Consider the following 15545-nt stretch of genomic DNA (forward strand, 5'->3'; position numbering starts at 1 on the left):
CCGACAACCCGGTGACAAACAGGAACACCTTGCCTTCAATCATGACGGATCAAAAAGAACAAACCAAAACCATGTGTATATAAATGCTAAGGGCATCAACTCCTGACAATATCCGTTTCATAATAATTGACATCCAACAATCAACCACACCACCAGAGACACCCGTCCCAACAACACCCGGACGAAAAGAATCCGATCGGATAACGAAACACCTGAGGCAAGCGAATCTACACGCCCTGTCGTACGCACCCTGACCTTTACTCCACCAGGTAAAAGAAAATGTAATAATGTCAAAAGTAAACACCAAATTACGAAAACCAATACTAATACTTTCTAAATTCTTCTATCACAGGCCCACCAACAACAACATTTCTGAAGCGAACCACAAAGTAACGAGTAACAGCGAACAGGACCGTCAGGTCCAACTTTTGATTCGGATACTAATTTTCCCTTTGTAGCAAACAACATTAACAACTATCCTATGTAATATAAGCAATAATAAACAAACACCATTTGCATGCTTGCACTCTACCTGAATTTCACAAAACAAATAACCATATATACTTATTTAAATATATAATAGGCTTCCAAACATGCACCCGACAATATCTAATACTATGGATACAATGACATATGCAAATTTAATATCATATCAGAACAGACAAAAATTGCATGAATCTATATACATGAATAACTTACTCGGAATGATTCTATATTGAAAAACATAAACATAATAAAAACCTTCTTGAAGAAAGCATATATAGTAATTCCAAATACCATATTTTCCCGTTTTCCAAAACAAGAATATCCTGTGCAGTCAAAGATCTCCCCAGATATCACAAATTTAATACCATACCGGTGCCAAACAATCACATCCATTTAATAAAAGAAAAAAATGGTAGCCGCCACCCTACATCTATAACAAATCAGAACATGAATTAATTACTTCCAATAAATGTAGTCCAACAACCATAATCCTCCCCTATAAAATACCACCCCAGATAGATCACCCTTCTACCAAACACGAAACATAGAAGATGGAGACCATCATGGAGAAACTGCAAAACCAACTTCACACAATGTAGGAAGCACTCGCCATGGTCCAAAACACATTCACCCGCATCAACCAAACAAGGCAAAACATGATAAACGAAGCTCCACTGGAAATGCCATACATGCATGTTGTCGTCACCAAAACCTTCATCAACGACCTCGATCAAGACACGGTGATCGGACATCTTCCAGACAAAAAGTTTTTTCAACTTCCTCGAAGGAGCAGATGCAAAATTAGTCTACCAAGCCTTTCAAGTTGGACTAATCGACAATATCTACCCAAGTTGCAACCTTCAAGAACTCAAATTCTTCCCAGGCAGCATAGTAGAATCCATTAAGAACTTTCGAAAGAAAGTACTTAAAGCAAAAGATAATCCGATCTACATCAGATGCATCTCTTCACTCCTAGAATGGATTCAAGAATCAACTCTTTCTCCATATCACTTTCTGGAAATTGGTCTTTCTAAAGCCAATAGAGAAATTGAGCAATCTCAACTAATGGAAGATAAAGATCTACCTTTCACAGAAATTCTTCATCCCAATCACATCAATGGTTTAAGAAGAATCTCAGACAAAATCATTGAGATTATCTCTGGTTCAAAAAAGAAGATTAATTATACCGACTCGCATTGTATAATTACAAGCTGGAGTTACAACACCAGCCAAGAAGATCTTCGTCAAGCCTCCAAGTTTGGCGAAAAATTCATGAACAATAGCATGGAAGTATCCAATGCTACATGCCAACACTTCTGCCGAGATGCAAAACAATTTTTCAAAGAACATCTTTGTCACTTTTGCGAAAGCAAAGATTCGGAGACAAAGGAAGGGCCCTCCTCTGAAGATGACAAATCCTCATCATCTTAAAGAAAGATGCTTCACGTGTTAAATGGCCCCCGCCACTCAAAATAATAATGTCTTTCTTCATTATTAAAAGCTTTCCAGTTGTCCACAATAATGTAATCTTTAGTGGATAAAAACGTCATGTCTGGCATAATAGGAGGGGATCAGACCCTCTCAATGTATCTATAAATTGAGAGTTATGTTTTGTTTAGGGGCATCACAATAACGAGTGCATGAAAAAACACTCTCTATCTAGTAAATTTTCAGTTCAATGTCTAGTGAGTAATTCCTCCCTTAGAACGGAAAAAATGTAAAATATTGTAAGAGTTTTCCCTTTTTGGGAACTCTTTTATCAATAAATCTTTGTTTTGTTATTTTTGAGTGTTTATGCAAATTAGTGTCATGAAACTTATAAGTGATAGAGTGTCAGGTCGACGATGATTAACAGTACTGCAGGCACGATGCCAACAGGGAAAGCAACCACACAGACCAAAGAAGGACACAGGCTGGCTTGAATAGTTTCTATCTATGTAAGTATAACACCCACTACATTACAACATTACATTTATTGATACTAGAGTCTTCTTTTTATAATTTTTATATTTAATCCCTTCTTTGTTATAAATATTCCGTACACACACCACACACCAAAACTGGTATCAGAGTTGCGGATGATGTTCATATAGGATCCCGCATCAAGCTTACACATGTGAGATACATGAGAGACATAAGCATGGAACTTCATCCCGCATATCAGAAACGCTTGATAGATATTTAATCTCACAACACCTTCTGAATTTATCTTTGAATCATAGAAAATGGCATGACATTTTGGTTGCAAATAGTTGTATAATTTTTCCCTCAAATTAACAACTGGACTCCCTTTCCAACTCACTGTAAGACTTGGAACTTATATCCCCATCCAAGTACCTTATCAAAACCCATCATAAAAACTATTAAGATAAAAAAACATAGCATAAGATGATTTGAAGTAAAAAATAAATTAAATAAAAAACCTGGTGTAGTCTGCTTGAACTTCGAGAGTATTGCAGTTAATTAACAAACCACTCCACTTGAGAAACTTTTTATTACCATCTTCATCAAAGCAAACCCTATTTGATTTTGAGTTTGATTCTTCCATAATCATGTCACAATCAAAGCTTACACCAAATTTCTCTTTGTTCATTTCACAATTATACTCCATGAATCCTCTTCCTAACCTTGACAAGAACGCAACAACATGTTTCTTTGATGTTGAGATGAAAAGAAAATCATCAATAAACCTCATCAACAATTTCTGACAATAATGCCCTCCATCCGACATACCAACCTTATCTTAAAACGGAACAATTTTACTATTTTCCATGTGCCCATAATAGAATGAACACAACAATGCAGACAAAATACTTCCTTGAGGTATACCACAATTTTGGAGGTAAAAGTTTTTGTCTATTTTTAACACATTGTACTTCACATGCTGTTGCAGATTAAAAAGCAATTCGTCTTTCCTTGCTTTTCTTTTTCTTCCCTAAAATCAAAAATATCATACAATAATTTCCAATTCACATATTATAAATAAAAACAGATATATACCGTATCAACAAGAATGCTGTGGGTGTGAGATGAAGGGTAAGACCGGAATTGTGTAGATGAATTGATGTATAGAGAGATTTGAAGTTTTCTCTTTGATGAAATGCTGATCGTTTGTGTATGATGTAAAAGATGATCATCAGTGATAACATCTTTCATCACATCAACAAGTTTATCCTGATCAATGGAATCATAAGCTTTCTGGACATCAGCAACAACCATATATACACCACCACCCAATCCACTCTTGACACCTGTCAAGAAATCACGCAGCTTTCTGTGGACATCATTGTAGCTGAAAACTGATGAACCTAACTTTTCTGCTTTTTCAAGTTGAAGGTCTTTTAGGGCAGCATGCAGATCTCTAAGAACAACATTTACAGCTGTCCAGGTCCTATTGGTGTTGGGAAGTGTTGATGATGATTTAAGATTGGCTAATGGTCTCATCATCCCATTTTGTTTTGGACGAAATCTTACCCTTGAGAAACCAAATCTTCTCTTACTTATAATCTTTTTGACATCATTCACATCTAATAAAGTGTAGCACTTGTCTTTCAAGATTGACACTGAACTTTTCATAAGATTCTCCCAAACTGATTTCTCATAATAGAAAACATCCGGTTTTCCATGTTCACTCTCAGTGACATAAAAGTTGGCTTGAATTAATGGCACTATCAGGTGTGTGAAGAACCAATACATCCATCTTTCCAAAACTATTCCTCTGATTTCCCCAAACTTGAAGTCACAAAGAGAGTGTTTATTTGATAGGAAGGAGAAATCTGATATTTTGAGTTTATGCATACATTCATGTAAGGAAAACTTCTCGTATAACCTTAATTTGATAAACTTGGAAATGTTCTTTCTGAGGGGTCTCAAATTTCCTAGTAGCTCTTCCGGAACAATGCTTCTAGAAGCTGCCCATATAAATGACACCACTTGCCCTTTTGAGCAATATAAATCTTTTTTATCCAGTATATGTTTTTTCAATATCTTTGAACGTGGGCAGCGTTTGGCTCTTCCAATAAGAAGCTTGAGATGCTTATGGAGGGAATGATATCTGTAGCAAGATTAACAAAGGGAGTGAAAAAATTAAATTAAATGTATTTAAAAAAAATATATATGTATATATTAAATGTGAATTATGTGATCATGACACTCACAAGCATGTTGTTCCAATTCCACAAATGTCTTTGCTGTGTGAGCATAAGGTTAACTGATCATCACTTGATCCAAATATTTCTTTGAAGAGAGCATTTCCACCAGCAACATTTGGCTTTAAAGAATTTATAATGTCTAACATTCATAATTAAGGTCATCAATCAAAACTTCATTAATCCTCATAAATATAAAAAATAATATTGAATAATATAAACAGGATACGCTTTCCTGGAAGAATGGATGATGTGCGCTCCAGTTTATACAACACGGATTGCTTACTAATCTCAACACGTCTGGGAACTTTCTCAAGTGTTTGCCAAATATAACAGCAAGAGCATGGGACTTACCTTGTGAACAACACATCTACCATATCATATACACTTGAAAACTAATTAATTACCTTGTGAGGTGAAGTAGGGTTTGCATGATCACACATCTTGTGATTTTGGGATAACAACTTCCTTCGTTTATGTCTGTGTAACCATGCATGTGCTCTTGCTCGCTTCCTCCCAGCTCCATTTTCAGAAAGTACTATGGAATCCTCATTAGAAGTAGAAGTGGTGTTGCAGTTGGAGCAGTGTTTCATGTGAAGTCCACATTGGGTTACAGAAGCCTTCACATTGCATCCATAACAAGTGATACAACTTATGGAATTGGATGTATATTTCAAGAGTTTCCAGCACATGTCATTAATGGGAGTTCCTGCTACCTGATGGTGCTTGTTTTGATCCACTTGAATGAATATTGAAAAATTCTTCAGTAGATACACCATTAGCCCATCTCCTACCTGTGTATGGAGATTTTATAACCCTAATAACCACATTACAACAACACAATCCCTAATTAAAATATTTCAATTTCATCTTTTCAACGTATGCTTTAATTGATTTCCTGTTTACTTGTTTCACAAAGATTCTTCTATCTTGAAATACGGATTACCCTCTTTAAAAGCAGACACCATGAAGCTGATGTAAGAGCTTCTACAATGATGCTTGAACGATTAAGCTGTCAATATATCAAGTGATTGGCACTAATAAATATATAGGTTTTGTTGTGGATACAGAAGTAGCATTTTTGTTGGAAGAGAAAAAGAAAGTAAAGGTCATGAAGACAACAAAAGGGTACAGCTTACAAGTTCAGCTAACCACAAAAAAAAGTAGCTTACATTGTTATAACCTGCCCATATCATATTCTCTGTGGATGTGGATGTTTTCTCACATAACATCATTTCAATGGTCCTTGTAACAATCTACACATAGCCATCAATGCGATTATATGAGACTATGAGTTAGAAGAAGATTGCATTCAATGGTAATGGAATTCGTTGATTCAAGTAGATGGAGTAGTGACCACTTCATGTACAACTCTGAGTTTTCTTTTTCAAGTAATCGAATACATATTTCATTTCATAAATCGACAATAATCTCGAGTTTTCCTCTATTTTTCATTTTCGTATAAAGTCAAAATTGAACCTCTTTTCTTCAAAAGTTTGCTGCGTGTGTGTGTGTGAGAGAGAGAGAGAGAGACCTCTAGTTGAGACCAACGAGAATGATGATGGGAATAAGGAGGAGATGACGCAATGTCCGACGCGACCACAAAACATTGATTGAGGAGCTTACAGTAGTCGGATGGATCGTCTTCTCTGAGCAGAAACGACATACGGTCACCGTGGCTACAGCAGTGGAGACAAGGCTGACTACCCGTGCACCGGAGTTGAACCGTCGCCGACGATGGTGGAGGGATCAACGATAGTATGGTTTCCGCGAGAGTACGCGCACGATTTTTGAACAATTTCCGTAGCCCTTCGGGTATTCTCGGCTTCTTCGTCATCTGATTCCAACCTCTAAAGCACCATAGAGACTACTGAGGTGGGAGTGACTGAAATATAAATCGACGAACAAATAGTGATTGATGTTTTGAATAGTGACTGAAATATTGCAGAATATAAAGGGGTGCTCCTATTCGCACGAATAAATTCGTGAATAATCAATGATTACAATCAATCCCATCACATTTGTTATTTTGGCAATTTCAATTGTTTTTATATTTTTTGATTTTACCTCCTCTAGCTTAGATGCAAGTTACAATACACTCTTAATGTTTTATAGTATTTACTTTAAACTTTATTATTTTTTGTTATATGGTTAAAAAAAAGTTTTATTTTAATTTATAACTCTTTCCTATTTGTTTTCTATCAACCATCACCGTATAAATATATCATATTAGAAAACTTTTTTTCTTTTGTTTTTATAAACCATTTAATATATATTAGTCAATAATTTTTTTTTTATTTATGTTTTATAACTCTAACGTTTTCCTAATTAATTATATTATATTTTATTATATTATTAATTTTAATTTTAAATATATTATTTTTTACTATTGGTTATACATGATTCAATGGGGATTGAACTTCTCATTCATTACATTCTAGCTATAATGCATTTTTATTCCATTCAATGTTATAATACCACTTTTTAACCTATTAATTATAAAACCCTCGATGGGGATGATCATACTTTATCATCATTTTTTATTTTAATATATATATATATATATATATATATAAAATATATTAAAAACTCAGGGTCCTCCTATATACACGAATTTTTCGTGTATTTGTTGCATTGAATTGCGTGCCGAATTATTTTATCGATAAATATGTGTGCCGAATTATTTTATCGATAAAATATAATATTACAATTTTATACCTTCGGTTTACATTGTAGTTTTAGAAAAGACCCTAGATTTTATCAATTTAAATCTTAAACCCTTAAAACTTTATTAATTTTGAAAACTAACAAGTAGAAACATATTAATTATTCATAAAAGTTGTTTAATTAAAATGATCTCATGAATACATTTATAAAAAAAGTAATAATGAATATTATTAAATATTAATAGAAAAAAATTAATTTGTTAAATAAGAAATATAAACTATGAAACATTAACAAAAATAGAAGGGATAAAAATGAAAATTTGGTTACAATTTCTTTCTATATATTGAGGATTCATATTTCTTATATGGTACACTGAAAGCGACTTGCTGAAAGTAACTTTCCTTAAAAGCAAATATATGATATTTGTTAAAAATATAGATTTTATTAAATGACAAGTTGGAAAGAATGGATGGGTGACACATATTATGAGGTATTTGTACTTAACCTTTATTATTATTATTATTATTATTATTATTATTATTATTGTTATTATTATTATATATTTTTTTCTCTTTGTTATGTTTAGAGAGATGATATTCATCCAATGGAGACAAATGAAATAGATGAAAATAATAGCTTCAATGAAAGTAACTATTTTTTCGACGACACATCACCATTCGAAACGGATATTCATCCAATGGACACAAATGAAACATATGAAAATGAAAGTTTGAACGAAAGTCGTTATTTCTTTGATGACACGTCACCCTTCAAAACAAATAAGGTATAAATTCATTAGTATGTTGTTACTGTAATGTAAGCATCAAGTGGATTTGTCTGCTACTGATAATAATATAATTGTCAGGTGTTCAATTCTCGTCAAGAATTGATGGATTGGGTGCAAAATATGGCAAATACTTTAGGTTATGTCATCGTCATAAAAAATTCTAAACGTAACTTTAATGTTGTATTTCAATGTGACCGTGGAGGTACATACAAAAGTACACAAATCTCCAAAAAAAAAACAGGGACAAAAAAAATTAATTGTCCATTTAGCCTACAGGGTAAATATTCGTCAGTAGATAATTCTTGGAAGATAAAAATGATATGTGAATTTCATAACCATGAGCCGTCATTATATTTAGAAGGTCATCCTTATCCACGACGACTAACTGAATATGAATGTCGAATAGTGGAAGATTTGTTGAAAAAAAATGTCAAACCAAAAGATATATTATCTGCACTAAAAAACCTAAATCCGAAAAATGTATCTACTCTCAAAACTATCTACAATGCAGACGAAAAACTTCGACGTAGGGAGAGAGAAGGTAAAACTCAAATGCAAGGTGTTATGGAATTTCTAGATCAAAATGGATATGTTTATTATAGTCGTGCAAATGTTTTGACAAATAAGTTAGAAGATTTATTCTTTGCTCATCCAAGATCATTAGAAATATGGCGTGCATTTCCACATGTCTTGTTAATGGATGCAACATATAAAACAAACAAGTACGGGATGCCTCTATTGGAGATTGTTGGTGTAACTCCAACAAATATGACATTTTCCATTGCATTTGTGTACATGCATGAAGAAAAACAATCCAACTATGTTTGGGCTTTAGACTGTCTAAAATCGGTAATGGAAGGATGTATGTTGCCGCGTGTTACTGTGACTGATAGAGAAATGGCTCTCATGAACGCATACACTATTATATTTCCAGATGCTAAAGGATTACTTTGCAGATGGCATATAAATAACAATATCATGAAGAAATGCAAATCATGTTGGGATGTTCTTTATACGTCATGGACGAGGTTGGTTAACTCTGAAACAAAGGAAGCATACAACAAGAATTTGGCACAAGTTGAAAAAACTACGAACAATTATCCAGGTATTTTTAAATATACACTATAATATGTTATAAATCATTACATCAACTGAAATTTTTTATGTATTTCAGATGCATTTTCTTATCTAAACAAAACATGGTTGACACCACACAAAGAAAAGTTTGTGTCTGCATGGACCGATAAGTTTCTTAACTTTGGCAATCACACAACTAATAGAGCTGAAAGTCAACATGCCAAGTTAAAAAGATATGTCGAAACATCAAGATCAGATATCGCCAAATCATTGAAGCGTATTGCTGATGTTGTTGAGTCACAATACACAGGTATAAAAGTGAGTCTTGCGCATAACAAAATTTTCATTGTACATCGGTACTACGAAATACCACATCTAAAACCATTGTGTCGTTTCGTTTCAATTTATGCACTTGATATCATTTTCAAAGAATATGAGCGGTCCAAAGAATTTGGATTTGTTTATGAAAATTGTGGATGTCAAGTACGTACAAGTTATGGGCTGCCATGTGCGCATGAACAAGCTATATTTGTTAAAAAAGGTCATTGTGTACCGCTTCATTCAGTAGATAAGTTTTGGAAGAAACTTGATTTATTAGAATGCAAATCGTTAGAAGATGATAAATTGGGTTGTGCAGTTGAGGTAAATATGTTTAATGCTCATTACGAAAAACAATCAAGACCTGTTAAGTTAAGTTTAGCAAGGAAGTTACTAAACTTAATCACGCCGTCAACAACTTCAGTTTCTGAACCTGCTACTCACAAAAATACTCGTGGGCGCCCCTCCTTAAAGAAGAAACTTTTCAAGAAAACCCATATCGATTTAAACCACGACCCACCAACTCAACATCCACCACCTCAAGATCAACCGACTCAAGCGCCACCAACTCAATATCCGTCTCGACGTAGCATTTTTACTTATACGCCTGATTATATGCGGTCTAATTTGTTTGATCTAAACCAGGAGCCGGATAGGCACAGTACGTACTCGTTCCGAGAACCTCCAATGTTCAACTCAACTTTTAATCAGGAACAATCGATGCATAGCTCGTACTTCAACCAAGAACAAGTAATGTATAATTCAGATCCACTTATGAATGAAATTCCGTATGAATTTCATCCATATGTCACAAACATACAAAACGTGAGGGGAGATGGAAATTGTGGATTTCGTGCAATAGCTGCGTGTCTCGGTTATAGTGAAGATAATTGGCGTCAAATCCGCTTAGATTTACAGAATGAGTTGTTAGCACACCCAGCTGAGTACGCACAGATTTTTGATTACGATTTAAACACCATACACCACTCATTGAATTTCAATGGATCACATTTCGCACCAACAGATCATTGGTTGATTATGCCGGCCACTAGCTTTCTCATTGCTAACAAGTATAATGTAATAGTTATTTTTCTAAGCAAAGATAGTCCGTCAACATGTTTTCCACTATGGCTTGGTCCCCAAGACATCTCAACTCATAGAGTTGTTGTTATTGCTCTTGTTAGAGGTGATCATTATGTGAAGGTTGATTTACATGGAGGATATCCAATGCCTACTATTTTACCACTTTGGCGTCACAACAGATCATCACGGTCTGCTGGATGGGAAACTGTTTATGCTGCTCGCCTGAATTCCTACATTTCTCCATTTGCAACACACAATAATTGTAACAATTCTACAGTTATAATATCTGATAATTAGTAAAATAAATTTATGTTTTGTTGTTTATAATTATTAAGATCTGTATAAATTAAAACAAAATTGTTATATATGTGCGATTCTGATGTTTCTAATATATATATATATATATATATATATATATATATATATATAGAGAGAGAGAGAGAGAGAGAGAGAGAGAGAGATGTTCAAGACTAAAACCATTAAATAATAAAATAAATAAAAAATAAACATAAATTAGTAACTTTCATTAATTATTAAATGCCTTTAATTTCATTAATTATAAGGCTTAAGGAATATGTGGCTGTTATGTACCTAATATTAGGTATAGATCCATTAAAAACAATATAGTTTTAATAAAATACAATCAAATCTCTCTACTATCTTTCTTGTATTCATTTTCCATATAACTCTTACCTATATATATATATATATATATATATATATATATATATATATATATATATATATAAAAGCTAAAGTTTCAAAAAGTATAAGGTATGATATGAAAATCAACTATAAATATAAGGGCATTTAATGAAAATTGTAAAGTAAACATTGATATAGTTTAATATATTAAAAACTGTCAAAACTTCCGGTGATGTACATCAAGTCAATCAAAAATTCGTGCATTTGGAATTTAATTCGTGCGGTTAGAATTACCCATAAAGAAAACGTTACGTCTATCTACTTGAAAAATGCAAATCTGGTCCTCGTATTTATCAAACTATTGGGTTTTAAGTCCTCAAATTTTCAATTTTAAATCGATAGTCCTTATTGGATTTTGGTTTTAGTTTTGGTTTTTATTTTCATTTTGATCCCTCTATTCAAAACTATCAACTATCAGTTTAAGTTCATTAACTCATATTAAAAACTAAAATTACATTTTTACCCTTTTTAATTTATATTATACTAGTTTATAATCCGTGAGTACTACGGTTATAAAATTAATTAAACTTTCACAGTAAAAACTTAAAATTATTAATCAATTATATTTTTTTAGTTATATAAAATTATAATCGGTGATTTAGATAAATACGTGACCTTATAATCTGTATTAATTTTATTTTAAATGTTATTCTAATGTTATTTAATTTAATTTAATTAAAGTGGAAAATTTAAATTTTTAAATTTGAAATGCATAATCAATAGATTGACATGTGGCATGACATTAATTATGATGTCTAATAAGGTGACACATGGCAAAAGGAGAATCAACATATTCTTTTATTAGAGCACTAGGCAAATGTCTGTGTGTTGCGCATAAACATCTATATAGCTGAAATCTTTACAAATATATATATATTTTTTAATATAACAATATTGTTGTTGTTGAATTTGATATAATAATTTGTATACTAAGTTGATATAATATATTGATTATTTTGAATTATATGATAATATATACATCTATTAAAACTGCATAATCTCAATATTTTGAACTACCTCTACCCACGGGTTACTCATGAATAAAATTAAATATAATATATGGTTTAATGTTATTTATAGTTGTTGTTATTCTTAATTGATTTTTTAAAATTTATTTGCTTAACATTTAAATTTTTATCATTGTAATTATTTAAAACATCAAACAAATTTTTTTATTTTATTTTAAAGATAACAATATAATCATTATATAGAGTTATTTTTAACTATTGTTATTGTAAGTTATTTTAAGTTACTTATTTAAAAACTTTTAATGATTATAAAAATATATTTAGAAAATATTTTAGTTAAATTTATATTACAATTTAGTTTTTGCATTTATCACTATAATTTATCACTTTTAACAATTAACAAAATATTCTTTGGTTTTTTTAAGTGAAACTGAAATTTATATTGAAGTTAACCCTGTAATGTTATATTTAAATTAACAAATTAAGTATTTTGTCCAAACTGTTCAAAAGTTGTAGTTTTAAACTGATAATGGTTTACATACAACAACATATTAAATCTAATAAATTTAGTATAATATATTAAAAGTTAAAGACATAACTTTATAAGTAGAAGTAAAAATATTATTTTAATATTGAAATTTAGTTTATTTATGATTACACTTAGGGTTTGATACTTATTTAACCTTATTGACCAACTTATAATCATTATTAGAAATACACTAAAATTTATCATTTTTAACTTTCTACAAAATATTCTATAGATTGTTTAAGTTGAACTAAAATTTATATTTAAGTTGATCCTGTAAGGTTATATTTAAATTAATAATTTAAGTATTTTATATAAATTGTTCAAAAGTTGTAGCTTTAAAATGATAATGGTTTATATATAACAACATATTAGACCTAATAAATTAAGTATAATATGTTAAAAGTTAAAAACATAATTTTATAAGTAGAAGAAAAATATATTCTTTTAATATTGAAATTTAATATATATATATATATATATATATATATATATATATATATGATTAAACTTTAGGTTTTATATTTATTTAACCTTATTAACCAATTTATAATCATTATTAGAAAGAAATTGAAAAGTCATGGAAGTTTCAAATGAATGTGGTGAAAGGAAAAATGAATGGGGGTTTCAAATGCATGAGATTCAAGAAAAAATGCTAGCTTTATAAGTATGTATGATTGGGTGTGGGCAACAATGTGCAACACTAAGTTGTGTCACCTCACATGACACCTAAGCAAATGGTCTTATGACACCAAGTGGAGAAATAAGCAACAAGATGCAACACCAACTTTTTGAAAATAAATATTTTTATTTTTGTAATTTTTTTACTATTTCGTTTTTTTTACTTTTTTTTGCTTTCTTTTTTTTTCTTTTTGTGTTTTTTTAATAACTAATATATTTTTTATAAAACATATAATTTTAAAAACAAAAAAAGACATAATATTTAAAATCTAAAATTCCGATTACAATTAAAAAACATAATTTTAAATCTAAATTAATAACTAAAATACCATTCAAATTACTACTAAAACCACACCAATCCTAATTAAACTAAATATTTTTTTTCCTAATTTGTTCATTTATCGCTTGTAGCACCGCTAGATCAGCAGGCGCTAAACCCTCCTCGCTTGTCCGAAGAATTGACAATTGATGTGTCATTAGTTCCCTCTCTTTGTGTTCCTGCTTCTCACGTGCCTGCCTTTCCAGAAACTCCAAATGACGACGTTTCAACTCATTTTTTTCTTTTATTAATAAATTGTGCTCGTCGAATTTGGCTCTCATTTCCGCCGCATCTTTTGCTCTCGTCTCCACCTCCTCCGCATGCCTTGCAGCGCGTCTCACTTTGTCGCGTCCGGGCGAGCGTCGTGGTGGGGATATCTCTTGGATATCATCCGGGATCTCATCATCATCGGCGATTAGGTCAATGTTAGTCTGTACGTCCGACACGACGACCGAGCTAGAATTGCAAGACCTTTTGGATTGAACCTCCGACGATGTAGGCGTTTTATTCCATTTTGGATCCGCTCGCAACAATTCCCATGATTTTTCAAAGTCGAAAACATGACCCATTTCGACCCGATATTGTTCCTTATCCGATTTGAACAAATTAATAACCCTAATAACCACATTACAACAACACAATCCCTAATTAAAATACTTCAATTTCATCTTTTCAACGTATGCTTTAATTGATTTCCTGTTTACTTGTTTCACAAAGATTCTTCTATCTTGAAATACGGATTACCCTCTTTGAAAGCGGACACCATGAAGCTGATGTAAGAGCTTCTACAATGATGCTTGAACGATTAAGCTGTCAATATATCAAGTGATTGGCACTAATAAATATATAGGTTTTGTTGTGGATACAGAAGTAGCATTTTTGTTGGAAGAGAAAAAGAAAGTAAAGGTCATGAAGACAACAAAAGGGTACAGCTTACAAGTTCAGCTAACCACAAAAAAAAGTAGCTTACATTGTTATAACCTGCCCATATCATATTCTCTGTGGATGTGGATGTTTTCTCACATAACATCATTTCAATGGTCCTTGTAACAATCTACACATAGCCATCAATGCGATTATATGAGACTATGAGTTAGAAGAAGATTATAGCATTCAATGGTAATGGAATTCGTTGATTCAAGTAGATGGAGTAGTGACCACTTCATGTACAACACTGAGTTTTCTTTTTCAAGTAATCGAATACATATTTCATTTCATAAATCAACAATAATCTCGAGTTTTCCTCTATTTTTCATTTTCATATAAAGTCAAAATTGATTCAAAAGTATACTTGCTGCGTGTGTGTGTGTGAGAGAGAGAGACCTCTAGTTGAGACCAACGAGAATGATGATGGAAATAAGGAGGAGATGTCGCAATGTCCGAGACGACCACAAAACATTGATTGAGAAGCTCACAGTAGTCGGATGGATCGTCTTCTCTGAGCAGAAACGACATACGGTCACCGTGGCTACAGCAGTGGAGACAAGGCTGACTACCCGTGCACCGGAGTTGAACCGTCGCCGACGATGGTGGAGGGATCAAGGATAGTATGGTTTCCGCGAAAGTACGCGCACGATTGCTGAACAATTTCCGTAGCCCTTCGGGTATTCTCGCCTTCTTCGTCATCTGATTCCATCTGAGGGGGGAGTGACAGAAATATAAATCGACGAACAAATAGTGATTGATGTTTTGAATAGTGACTGAAATATCGCAGAATATAAGAAAAATGTTACGTCTATCTATTTGAAAAATGCAAATTTGGTCCTCGTATTTATCAAAC

The 15545-nt window shown here is 32.2% G+C and overlaps 2 protein-coding genes and 1 pseudogene across 5 annotated transcripts; 1 reads left to right on the forward strand and 2 right to left on the reverse strand.

Moving 5' to 3' along the window:
* Positions 1-2400: 2400 nt before the first annotated feature.
* Positions 2401-6604, reverse strand: LOC145094976 (telomerase reverse transcriptase-like; annotated as a pseudogene). Its single transcript, XR_013703674.1, has 9 exons — positions 6169-6604; positions 5807-5890; positions 5581-5646; positions 5031-5428; positions 4864-4982; positions 4644-4776; positions 3487-4540; positions 2910-3421; positions 2401-2823 (listed from the first exon to the last, which is right to left on the reverse strand). The product of XR_013703674.1 is annotated as a telomerase reverse transcriptase-like (transcript).
* Positions 6605-7770: 1166 nt separating this feature from the next.
* LOC145094977 (uncharacterized) lies at positions 7771-10863 on the forward strand. Its single transcript, XM_079032928.1, has 5 exons — positions 7771-7791; positions 7888-8085; positions 8167-8290; positions 8600-9193; positions 9263-10863. The coding sequence occupies exons 1-5, from the start codon at positions 7771-7773 to the stop codon at positions 10861-10863; spliced, it is 2538 nt and encodes an 845-aa protein (XP_078889054.1).
* Positions 10864-13803: 2940 nt separating this feature from the next.
* On the reverse strand, positions 13804-15432 carry LOC145091355 (telomerase reverse transcriptase-like). 3 transcript variants are annotated; one of them, XR_013702138.1, is made up of 3 exons: positions 15181-15432; positions 14736-14819; positions 13804-14575 (listed from the first exon to the last, which is right to left on the reverse strand). XR_013702138.1 is itself a non-coding variant. In XM_079029055.1 (3 exons), exons 1-3 carry the CDS (start codon positions 15389-15391, stop codon positions 14489-14491), a joined length of 474 nt encoding a protein of 157 aa, XP_078885181.1. In that variant the 5' UTR covers positions 15392-15432; the 3' UTR covers positions 13804-14488. The 3 variants fall into 3 exon arrangements, 1 of the variants encoding a protein (XP_078885181.1); XM_079029055.1 differs by having other exon boundaries at positions 15089-15432; XR_013702137.1 differs by lacking the exon at positions 13804-14575 and having other exon boundaries at positions 14583-14819.
* Between the last annotated feature and the right edge of the window lie 113 nt (positions 15433-15545).

The sequence above is a fragment of the Lactuca serriola genome, chromosome 3 (genome assembly GCF_051521515.1).
Source record: "Lactuca serriola cultivar US96UC23 chromosome 3, Lser_US96UC23_V15, whole genome shotgun sequence".
Lineage (NCBI taxonomy): Eukaryota > Viridiplantae > Streptophyta > Magnoliopsida > Asterales > Asteraceae > Lactuca > Lactuca serriola.

Excerpts from the sequence above, each read along its gene's own strand:
- LOC145094977 (XM_079032928.1), top strand. The coding sequence starts at position 7,771 with ATGGGTGACACATATTATGAG. Across the intron at positions 7,792-7,887 it reads TGGGTGACACATATTATGAG|AGAGATGATATTCATCCAAT; the intron begins GTATTTGTACTT and ends TGTTATGTTTAG. Across the intron at positions 8,291-8,599 it reads ATTTCAATGTGACCGTGGAG|ACGAAAAACTTCGACGTAGG; the intron begins GTACATACAAAA and ends TCTACAATGCAG.
- LOC145091355 (XM_079029055.1), bottom strand. The coding sequence starts at position 15,391 with ATGACGAAGAAGGCGAGAATACCCGAAGGGCTACGGAAATTGTTCAGC. Across the intron at positions 14,820-15,088 it reads CTCGTTGGTCTCAACTAGAG|ATTGTTACAAGGACCATTGA; the intron begins GTCTCTCTCTCT and ends GGCTATGTGTAG. Across the intron at positions 14,576-14,735 it reads TATGGGCAGGTTATAACAAT|CTTAATCGTTCAAGCATCAT; the intron begins GTAAGCTACTTT and ends ATATATTGACAG.